General features: G+C 42.9%; 1 protein-coding gene across 5 annotated transcripts in view; it reads left to right on the forward strand.

Annotated features, from left to right (window-relative positions):
* Positions 1-12,447, forward strand: part of LOC115200206 (WSC domain-containing protein 2) — a 97,532-nt gene that overhangs the window by 50,377 nt on the left and 34,708 nt on the right. For all 5 annotated transcript variants that reach the window (XM_029763066.1, XM_029763065.1, XM_029763064.1 and 2 more), the window contains one exon: positions 8,529-9,506. In XM_029763066.1, the coding sequence (XP_029618926.1) occupies positions 9,110-9,506 (397 nt within the window). In that variant the 5' untranslated portion in view covers positions 8,529-9,109. The remainder of the gene's footprint in view (positions 1-8,528; positions 9,507-12,447) is intronic.

A 12,447-nucleotide genomic window follows, 5' to 3' on the forward strand; every position in this document is an offset into this window, starting at 1 on the left:
TATGGGGAAGATATATAATAAGGTTGTGACAGAGCTGTCAGAAAGCCAGCAAAGTAGGACTGGGTAGGACAGGGTAGGACAGGGTAGGACAGGGTAGGACAGACAGTAAGTGGTCAGGGCAGGTGGTCCCAGTTGATTTGTTCCCTGACAGAGGGAGGGGACTGCCGCCACGCTGCAGGATGGCTCTGTGCCTAGTGCTCAATGAGTCCCAGGACAGATATGAAGTATATTTATGGAGTGTCCTGCAGCGCCATGGTCCACTGCACGTGCTGAGCTCAACGATTAACTCTGACATTTCTCCTCCAAGAATCCGCTCTGATTAAATATTTGCTGGCTCATTTAATATGAATGTGAATTAATGGCCAATCAGAGGGCTAGCGCCTGTCCTGTATGACTGATGGCTCAGCCATGACTTGGCTGACAGATTCGCCACTCTCACCACTAACCCCCTCCCCTCTCTCCTCCCCTAACCTCCTCAACTGCTCTCCACAAAAAGTCATGCTCCCATTTTTCTCAATCATTTCTGGATAATACTGGAGGAGGTTCAGAGTGCAGCAACAAGGGCCTCTTATAGCTCATATAAACATTGTAATTGTAAACAGAATCAGGACACCTGTCGCTCTCTGCCCCCTCCTATCTCTTCTGTCTCACTGGGCTCTACTTTCGGCTGGCGCTAAGGAGGCGCAAGTGTCAAACGCACGTTAGTTTGCAATTTCGTCATGTAAAAACTGGCGCACTGGCATTTTCCAGCCCTAACGCCAGGCCCAGCAATTTATCTGTCTAACATCAGATCACTTGCGCTGAGGTGGGAGGGGTTGCAATATTTTTGGTGTGTCCTTAAAAACAAGTGCAAAAGTGACAATTTCATGCAGCGCTAATGGGAAGTTTTAATTCCCAGAAAAAGGTAACGCAGTTGATAATGGCATGGATTTTGAGAGGAGAAGCGCAGCCAGGGCGGGCTCTAGCCTTTAGCGGGGCCCTAAACAATATTTGTTTCTGTTTATTGCCCTCGTGCTTTTTAAAATGTATTTTATTTTATTTAACCTTTATTTAACTAGGCAAGTCAGTTAAGAACAAATTCTTATTTACAATGACGGCCTACCCCTGCCAAACCTGGACGACGCTGGGCCAATTGTGCGCCACCCCATGGGACTCCCAATCACGGCCGGATGTGATACAGCCTGGATTTTTTCATTATTCCCATACCTTATACTTCATTTCGCTTGTTTCAGAGTAGGCTATCCATCACCATTTTCAAAGAGCGCCCCTCATCCAATTAATAAAAAAGTGTGTTCCTCCAAACTATCCCATCCTATAATGCCATATCAACAGCAGATAATTTTTATTTTTTTTATCCGCTTCGCACATAGGCAACGATACAATTGACAGGAGTCTAGTATTTTGTAGACATAAAGATATTGAGGCCTACAGTACATGTGCACACAGTACCATGGAACAAGAGAAGCGATTTATGCACAGGAGCTAATTGGGGAGGACGGCTTGTGATAATGGATGGAGCGGAATTCATGGAAGGGTATCAAATACATCAAACATGTTTTGATGCCCTTCCATTTACTCCATTCCAGACATTATTATGAGCCGTTCTCCCCTCAACAGCCTCCACTGGATTTATGATATAATGCTTCTGACCAAATCCTATTTAGAAATATTGTTGTTAGTAAAGCAGATTGGTTCTTTTTCATTTAATTTAATAAAAAAAATGTAACTTATTAGATAGACTCAACATCCATGGGTTTATGGTGAGAAAGTACAGTGCTCGAATGCATTGCAATTTTGTCTGCTATTTTTGGAGAAGGGCAAATAGGATTTGTAAGATGGTTCCATGATGTTTACATTTGTGAGCAGTATAATGCTGAGTGGACATTCCCCCTTTCTCTTTATATTGGATCTTTATCCAGCAATTGTGGTGCCTGTAACTGTATTTAGACAGACTGCAATTTACAGGCCTAACCCCTATATCAGTGAATGTTGGATAGCCTACATTTAACAATGTATTTTCATATTGAAGCAATGCAATTAGAACAATGTGGACTGTAAAAATGTTCAACATATTTAGCAAATATGGGGCAGGCTATTTAACGAACTAGGCTATAATGGACTAACATTCTAATTGAAGTTGATGACAGTGCAATACATAAAAGGCCATAAATACACAAAACACATATTTAGCTATGGAGCACGTTCTGATTGGCCAGTGAGGGGCCATGCCTCTACACACCATAACATGTTTATTAATAAAAACCCATCCCTTTTGCACCACCACCAGCTACTGTGCCAATAATTACATTTCTGAAAATAGCAAATATATTTCTAACACAGCCCCGAACATATAACACTACTGCCAGCACTAAGATTTAACATTGCGTTAGGTTTGTTAAAATAGAGCCCACTGTCGAAGCCATCCAAAATCTGTTTCAATGTCTACTTTTGAAGTCAGTGACCACTCTTAATTAATAAAATAATTTGACCTTGCAAATTTAGAAATGCTCTTATCAAGTAAAGTTTGAAGTTCAATTTCATTTTTTCCATTACATGCTTCTAAATAATGAATAGGGTGATTGTCTGTGTGTCTGTGTGTCTGTGTGTGTGCCATAAAGTACCCGACTACGGCACCTGGTGGAGGTTTGGAGCACCAGTACCCTTAAAGCCCCAGTGCGATCAAAAACATGATTTGTTATGTGTTTTATATATACTGTACTTCCACACTAAGAGGTTGGATTAATACTGTGAAATTGTGAAAATTATGATAATGCCCTTTAGTGTAAGAGCGGTTTGAAAAGACCCCCTGAAATTTCAGGCTGTTTTGGTGGGATGGAGTTTGACTGCCTGGTGACATCACAATGGCGATAAATTACTTAATAGACCAATACACTTCAAACAGACATACATACACCACCAGACACGACCACTATGGGTTTCTTCATAGTACCCAAACCAAAAACAGATTTCATGCGTTACTCAGTTATGTATAGAGCCATGTCATTGTGGAATGCTCTGCCACCAGAGGTTACTCAGGCAAAAAGCAAGTTTAGCTTTAAAAAACTAGTGTATCACAGCATCTCTCCTCTTTCTAAAGATCTACTTTAACTGTACTGTATATAAGAATGAATATGTATATATGAATAGTGTGTAAATAGTATTTTTGTTGTCTTATTTTATTTAAACTTGTATTTATTTTATTCATGTCTATAACTGTTCTGTACTTTGTCATGTATTGTATATTTTATGTGGACCCCGGGAAGAGTAGCTGCTGCATGTGCAGTAGCTAATGGGGATCCTAATATACTAAACTAAACTAAACTCAGACCACTCCCAGACAGTCCTAGCAAAATTATTGATTTGAGAAATTTCCCTTTGCTAAGAATTGATTTGTGTTTCTTTTGGACCATTTTAATAGAAAACAATCACAGTAAGGTCAAATGTAAAAGTTGTAGTGACCAGTTGGGAACCAGAGGAACCATGAAACACAAGGAGGCTAGATTTAATAAAAAACTAGGTAGATTGGAAAATGTATAAAAAATTCTGTAGGCCACCCATATAAAGGGGTTAGGGTGAAATCAATTCCACAAAAGGGAAAAATTGTTTCTCATGTTGTAAAGGGTGGGTGAAATCGGGCAGCCTGCAAAGTCCACACCAATCCTTCTTTTACTCCTGCTCCTTCTAGTAGATAGAGCCCAGATCCGGCTCTTTCAAATGGTCCTGAGGCACAAAAAAACAGGGAACAGTAAATATGTCTCAACCAGAGGAGGCTGGTGGGATGAGCTATAGGAAGATGGGCTCATTGCAATTGCTGGAATTGTATAAATGGAACGAAGTCAAACATATGTGTGTTTGATACCAATCCATTTATTTCATTCCAGCCATTACAATGAGCCCGGTGTGTATAGACAGTATGGAGAGTACATGAATAGAAAAGGTGTGTACAGCAGTAGTTATATAGGATGAGCCAGGAGTCATGACTAAAATATGGTAAATACATATAAAGTGGGTAAAAAAAACAATATGTAAACATTGTTAAAGTGATCAGTGTTCAATGTCTCTGTATACATGAGGCAGCAGTCGCTAAGGTGCTGGGCAGATTACCGGGCGATAGCCGGCTTGTGATGGATGTTCAGTCTGATGGTCTGGAGATAGAAACTGTTTTTCAGTGTCTCGGTCCTGCCTTTGATACACCTGTACTGGCTCCGTCTGCTAGATTGTAGCAGGGTGAACAGGCCGTGACTCGGGTGGCTGAGGTCCTTGATGATCTTCTTGAACTTCCTATGACACCGGGTGCTGTAGATGTCCTGGAGGGCAGGCAGTGTGCCCTCAGTGATGAGTTGGGCTGACCGCACCACTCTCTGGAGAGCCATGTGGTTGCGGGCAGTGCAGTTGCCGTATCAGGCAGTGATGCAGCCCAACAGAATGCTCTAAATTATGCAAGTTTGTGAAAGTTGCGCCCCGTGTTCAGCCAGGGGTAAACAACAGACTGCTGCAACCTGATTGGCTAAACACGATACGCAACATCCGGGACTAGCATTCCTAGGCTTAAGCCACTCTAGCATGGTGCTTTAAAATGGTGTTTTAGAAAGTAAGTGTGCATATTTTCCCAATTTATTTTTAGTCTTTGCCATTCAATCAAGATAAGGAGGAAATAGATGCCTTTGCAATCTGAATAGAGAATGTATTAGGTACGAACCGGCATACCGTACACTGCCTTTAAACGGTAAGATGAAACGACTCAATACTGCAATGTTGCCGGCCTTTGGACTAGTATTCCCTCCATAGTAACACTCCAATGTTGACAGCGATGCTCCTGTGAGTAAACAGTAAAACTTATGGTGGAATGTGCAATATTATGGCCTCGTTCTTGTTCCGCCTTCGTCATTTCATGACAGGTGCTTTGCGCGTGTGACCTGTAACATTCTGCCATCAGATGTGTACCCTTTATCTTTCTACCCAACCACCCATCAACAGGAGTGTTCTGCCACAGGCAGGCAGACAGACAGACAGACAGACAGACAGACAGACAGACAGACAGATGTTTTATTAAGGCCTGAGTCTGTAAGCTGCAGTGATGAAAAGCCAAAATCAGGCATGACAAAAGGTCCATTTATCTGAGCAGACATGCTCCCAGTTTTAAGATAAACCCCCCCCCCCCCTCCCCCCGAAAACCTGCTCTGATCTCTACACCTTAATTCCACAAACCATCGGGTGTAGCCACATGCCTTATAAGGACAATAACATGACATAGGCTGCACTTCACTTCGACCATGTACTCACATTTCACTAACCTCATCACCCCAATGTTTCAGTCAAACACAACCAGGCCTTGTCACTGAGGAACTATCATTCATACTGTGTGGAGAGAGTTGGGACATGTGTGTGTCTGAACTTAATTTGACTTGAACTGATTCATGATTTATCTTGATACCAGAGCATAATATCTGAGTAAGTGATAGCGGTAAGCTAAATAAAGTCCATGTCAACAAACATATGCACTGTTCCTGGTTCCTCTCAGTCCTCATCAGCTTACAGAAAGACAGAGCTCAGAAGAGTCCCACTCATAATAACCCAGAGGTGCCTGGAGTGCGTCCCAAATAGCACCCTATTCCCTATAGTGCGCTACTTTTGAGCCTAATGGGCCCTGGTCGAAGGTTGTGCAGTAAAAAGGTAATAGGGTGCCATTTTGGACACATTGCTGGTATTAATCTTGTAGTTTCTATCCACACCTGGATGTGATCCACTCCCCCAGGAGGGTCCTGGATCGTACTCAGACCACCACGGGGGTAATGCAGACAGGGAGATTGGGTTGTTCGGGGTTGCTGGGGGTTTCAGGTGACACAGGTGCTTTGTTAATTTGTCCTGAACCAGACAGCAAGGCACGGAGGCGAGTGTCACCATGGGGGTTCTGTAAAATTCCATGGGCCTCTGGACGGTGTTCTGTTACCAACTCGGTGTGAATCCCCTCCCAGCCAAGTGCCGCTGTGGCCCTGGACAGAACAGAACAGAGAGGCCTTTCACAGGGATAGAGAGGACCTGGGGAGTGGGCACTCAGCCGCTACAGCAGGGTTCCCCAACTGGCGGCCCGTGGGCCAAATTTGGCCCTCGCATGGTTTTATTTGGCCCCCAAGTTTTCGGAGAAAAATAATAATAAATAAAATAAATAAATAAACACACCAGGAAATCAGCTCAAAGTTATTTTAATTTAAGACAAAGTATGTAGCCAGATCCTGATCTGAGAACACTGAAACAGAAAGAGAGAAGAATGAAAATCAAATATTTTCTCCAATTCAGCAACTCATACCATCCATAACGAAGAGGATGTTACGTATACTGCTAGACTCTATTGTTGGCAGTTTTTTATTACCTACTGAAACACCTTGATTAACAGAAATAGAACCAGTGGAGATGCTACAGGGTAGAACTCTTGTTTCCCCTCCCCATCCAATGTTCCCATTCCAGCTTCATTTTGTAACAGTATTTTTATTGGAGTTTCACAATTTTCACCCATATTAAGAGATACAACAACAAAGACAAGGCAAAAAAAAAACAGCACTCGCTTACACATATCCGTATGTATGCACGCACGTACACACACACCCACCATTTCCCTCTCCCCGCTCAGCGCTTCTCTCACCCCATCCCCCTCATTGTGTCTCTCAATACATACATTTTAAACAAACAGAAACAGAAAAAAAATAACAATAAAGACATAATAAATAAATAAAATAAAATAAAATAAAAAGCTCAGTTTAAACCAAGAAGTTGAGTTCCCCACACGGACCGTACAGTGTAATTCTGGAATACATAGATCACCATTCTAAGAGAATCCTTGCAGCATAATAGCTGATACTTCAGGTTCTAGGTAATTTAGGTAAGGTTCCCATACTTTGTAGAACTGATCTGTCTTAGAGTGCAATGTACATGTCAGATATTCCAGCTGCACCCAATCAAATAGTATCATATGCCAATCTTTAATAGAGGGAACCTTATCACTAATCCACTGTAAAAGTATGTTTTTCCTCGCTGTAAAGGTGAGGATGTTGTAAAGCCTCCTCTTACCCACAGAAGTTACATGCCTACTAGGGAGACCTAACAGTAGAGAAACTGGGTCCAATTCTAGATCGACCCCTAGGATCTTTTCAATCTCTTGCAGAACACCAGACCAATATCTTTGTATTTTGGGACATGACCATAAACAATGTGTTAGGGTGCCTGTATCAGTTTTACATTTGAGACACTGAGGAGAGGAGGAAGCGGGGCTAAATGCATGTCTGCGATTTGGGGATATATGCAATCTGTGTATTATTCTTAATTGAATTGCTCTAGTACGATTACATATAGATATTGTTTTTGCATATTTCCAAATGTCCTCCCACATCTCTTCGTCAATGGTAACAGACAGTTCTTTCTCCCACACTTGTTTCACCCTCTGTGTGTCGACAGCGGAAAAGGACCTTAAAGCATCATAAAACAGACTTACAGACATTTTCCTTTGTGGGGAAAAAAGCATTCTTTCAATGACAGACATATCAGGGTTACCAATTAAGGTGGTGCTCTTCAGAATATAGTGTCTTACTTGTCGGAAACGGAAAAAGTCCTGCTTTGGGAGTTGATATTTCTCGACCATCTGCTCAAATGACAATAAAATCGTATCCGCAAATAAGTCATTTAGTCTGCGTATGCCCTTATTAAGCCAAACGTTAAAGCCAGCATCCAGCAATCCTGGGACAAAATCTGGGTTGTTAAGAATTGGGGTAAGAGCAGAGGTTAGTTTGGACCTTCCCAGGAAACGTTGAACTGACCTCCATACTTTGAGTGTGTTAAGTGTAATGGGGTTGTTACAGCGATCTTTTACAGACTTGAAACTTGTGAAAAACAAAAGGTCCTGTAAAGGGTATTTTGAAAGAGAAGTCTCAATGTCTAACCAAATAGAGGAGTCATTGTTTGTGATCCAGTCTGAAATATAACATAGGTGGGCACACCACTGATAGAGCCTGATATTGGGCAGATCCAAGCCACCCATAGAATTTGGCAGCTGCAATATTGCCATCTTAAGTCTTGGCTTGCGTTTACTCCATATAAAGGAACTTAGCCATCCATTTACATCCTTTATTACCTTATTGGAGAGTAATACTGGGATCATTTGGATTGGGTAAAGTAGCCTAGGTAAAATGTTCATTTTCAAGAGGGATATTCTACCCAACCATGAAATCGGAAGAGAGTTCCAGCGCTATTCCAGCTTCATTTAGCAGAGATAAAGAAGCCTGTAGAGCTCAGAGCTGGTTGGAACAGAGGACCACCCACATTGGGTTTATGAACTGAAGAAAACAACATCCACAGCCCAAGGATTTTCATCCACCCTAATGTGCTGTTTGCTACTGCTTCTGCCTTGATTGTGTTAAGCTTTTGTTTTTTTCTATACCTTCTGGTGCATGATGGTTGAGTGTTGCTGAGGAGGTGGGGAGGTGGTGTGTGTTGTAGGAGCCCACAGAGAGGATTAATGTGTCTTATTATACTTTCAGATGACGAGCCTCGACCTCCTTCACAGACCGTCACGGTGAATGGATGGACACACAAAGGCACAAGGATCTCAGCTCAGAGAGTGAATTAAAGCCTCTTCCATCTGCACAGCGGGGGAAAGAGCCTCTGTGGAGCCGGGGAGGCACAAGCCAGAGGTCGATAGCGAGAGAGAAGTAATGCTGCTTCGGTGATTGTCTTTCTGTCTGAGCCACTCACCTTTCCTGCCATGGCCCTACCGTCAGCTCTCTGTCCTCCTGATGCTCTCTCAGTGGGAACGTAGAGAGACACACACTGGAGACACACTCTCCAGCTCCACACACACCCACTCACCTCCACGAGGAGTGTGGACAGACCTCATGCAGAGATCCCATACACACACACACTCAGGAGCACAACACACCTTTGTTGTATGTTTTAGCCTGATAGGTCATTATTTGTCCCTTCCCAGAATTGGATTGAGATTTTATATTGTGGCTCTCTCTCCTGTGTGATTGGACCTCTCAGTAGCTTTAGGGTTGTTGTCCTGCTGCTTTATGGTTGTGTCTCTCTGGGACGTTGTGACTGAGCGGCAGGTGGAGCCAGCATGGCTAGGCCTTTGCTGAAGATTCAGCGCTACTTCCGGAGGAAACCTGTGCGCTTCTTCTCCTTCATCCTCCTCTACCTGACAGCCGGGAGCCTGGTGTTCCTGCACTCTGGCTTCGTAGGGGACAACTCCACAGGGGCCAATGGGGGCCGGGACCCTCTGGTGGCGTCTGAGATGGGGAACAGGGTGGCCTCCTCAGACGGCCGGCGGGTAGGGATGATGGGAAGGGTGTTCAAGGAGAACCGCAGACCCACTCCGAGGAGGTATGGCCCTCCATGGATGAAAGGAGCTGCTGGGAAGGACAGCCATGACTGGAGGGCCCGGGGAGGAGACTACACAAGCAGCTGGAACCGCGCCCTCAAAGGACGCAACGCCAAAGATCTGGACGACGGACGGGGTGAGTTAACAGTTTATGTCGAGATGTACTAGTTGGATAGTACCTACATGGTTTGTACTGTTGGGACTCTTAACTTGATTTTACACATAACAATCAGTATCTCTTAAAAACACCACTGACTACAGTTAATTTTTGTTTATAGATAGCCTGAAGAAATAAACAGCCTGAAGAAATAAACTGACAATTTTAGTGACTATCATACCTAAAGTTCACCTTGTGTATTCGCTGTTCATTATGGAATTATATTATATTCCATTATACACACAGACACATGTGGATAGGCACATGCACATTCACACTCAGTGTTGCTCAAGGTTAATTTACTTGGATATTGTGATTGTATATTTAAGAGGTAATTGGCACTTCAGGTGATGCCTCTCCAGAGCGATAAAGAGCCTGTGTGAACAGAGTGACTCCTCTCTCTCTCCCAGGGAGATCTAGAACCAGAGGCTTAGTTAGTTCAGTGGTCCCACCCACCCTGGTCCTCCTTAGCCACAGTCAGGCAATACCCACCAGCAGGCCATTAAGCATGGTTATTTGGGGTGATATTCAGAACGTACAGATTCATCTCACAGTGATAGCAGGTTTTCCCCAAATACGTTTACCCATATCATAGAGCTATCCCTAGCAACACCTTGTGTGACATTGTATATATTTACTAGGTACCCAGATGCCACAGACAAGTGACTTGGAACCAAACCACAAAATCCAAAAAAATATGTATAATAATAATTTGAGGATTGTCTCCATACCTGCCCACTAGGCTAATCCAGTCTGATGTTTGAAGGGCTCCAACTCCCAACAGAAGGTTTCTAAGTATAGATCTTTGGTAAAATCCTACACCGCTTGTTTTCATTTGCCATATATAGCATGTCCATGGCAATTAACCTTTCCCAAAAAGAACTGGCTTGAGCTTTAGTAAAGTGATGGAGATTCATTTAGCCTGGGACTCCGCATGGCTGGCTGCTGTGAACAGCTGGCAGTGTCAGGAGTGCACAGCACAGCGCAGCACAGCACAGTGCCCTGATTCACTCACATCTAATCATGTTATCCTCCACATTGATCTTTACACTTCCCATACTGGACAATAAAGTATATAGTAGAATTTATACCAGAGGACAGCAGTTAACTGTGTAATCATAGAAATATAATATTATCCTTCGTAGTACGAGGATAACTAGCTACTTATAGTAAGAATATGCATTAGAGAAATATGTATTACAAGCACAAGCACTTCCTGATTGGAATTGATTTGCACAGTGATTGTTTTTGTGGCATTCGAATGGGGAGAAGCACAAACATGCTTTATGTAGTACATGTAATAGAGCTACGGATTCAAAGATCTCTACGTAGTATGTATAATAATAATAATAATAATAATAATTTGGTGGGTGCTTATATTTGTCCTATTTCACTCATGTACAAGTGTGTATTATACGCATGTGTGAATTGGAAATGTGCTTTTTTCATATTGCAACTCCCCCTGAGACACACTCGGAGAGTGCGGTCACAAACAAGCTCAGCCATTATCAATGGCGACCCTGGAGCAATTAGGGTTAAATGCCTTGCTCAATGGCACATTGACAGATTCTTCATATTGGATTAGAACTAGCGGCCTTTCTGTTACTGGCACAACCCTCTAAGAGCTAGGCTACCTGCCGTCGTGATTAGTGCTTTCAAAGCAGCGCCGCTCCCTTTCATCCATGACTCTTCTGTCCCACAGTACCAGGCCCTTGTCATGTTCTCTTCAAGAGCAGCCACACCCAACCTGCTCCCCACTATAGACACACGCATGCACGCGCACACCTGCACACACACAGAGAAAACACACACACTGTCTGACACACACACTGTATCCAACCTCCTCATCTACCCTGTTTTAAGGAATAATCCAGCAAGTGTATTGTTGTTATCCAGTACAGATTAATGCTATGTGTTGACATCCCTCATGAGGCCAGAGCATTACTGTACATATAACAAGATTATATGATCAGATAATAACATGATACGAGAGTGGAGACAGTAAGCTGATACTGTGGCGTCAAACTCAGAGAAGCAGATCATCCAAAGGACAGATTTCAGACCAAAGGACACATTTCCATTGGTCTAATGTCCATTGCTTGTGTTTCTTGGCCCAAGCAAGTCTTGTCTTCTTATTGGTGTCTGTTAGTAGTGGTTTCTTTGCAGCAAATCGACCATGAAGGCCTGATTCACGTAGTCTCCTCTGAACAGTTGATGTTGAGATGTGTCCTTTACTTGAACTCTGTGAAGCATTTATTTGGGCTGCAATTTCAGAGGTGCAGTTTACTCTAATGAACTTATCCTCTGCAGCAGAGGTAACTTTGGGTTTTCCTTTCCTGTGGCGGTCCTCATGAGAGCAAGTTTCATCATAGCGCTTGATGGTTTTTGCGACTGCACTTGAAGAAACTTTCAAGGTTTTAGAAATGTTCCAAATTGATTGACCTTCATGTCTTAAAGTAACGATGGACTGTCATTTCTCTTAGCTTATTTGAGCTGGGTTTTTATTTTTTTTTATTTATTTAACCTTTATTTAACTAGACAAGTTAGTTAAGAACAAATTCTTATTTACAATGACGGCCTACCCCAGTCAAACCTGGATGACGCTGGGACAATTGTGCGCCGCCCTATGGGGCTCTCTATCAAGGTTGGATGTTCTTGCCATAATATGGACTAGGTCTTTTACCAAATAGGTATACCCACCCCTACATTCAGTATACCAGCCTACCTTGTCACAACACAACTGATTGGCTCAAACGCATTAAGAAGGAAAGCAATTCCATACATTTACTGGCCTTCTTTAGACTAGTTGAGTATCTGGAATATCAGCATTCCTCTTTCTATTCTGGTTAGAGACAGTTTGCGCTGTTCTGTGAAGGGATTAGTACACAGCGTTGTACGAGATCTTCATTTCTCAGAACAA

This window comes from Salmo trutta, chromosome 9 (genome assembly GCF_901001165.1).
Source record: "Salmo trutta chromosome 9, fSalTru1.1, whole genome shotgun sequence".
Taxonomy (NCBI): Eukaryota; Metazoa; Chordata; class Actinopteri; order Salmoniformes; family Salmonidae; genus Salmo; species Salmo trutta.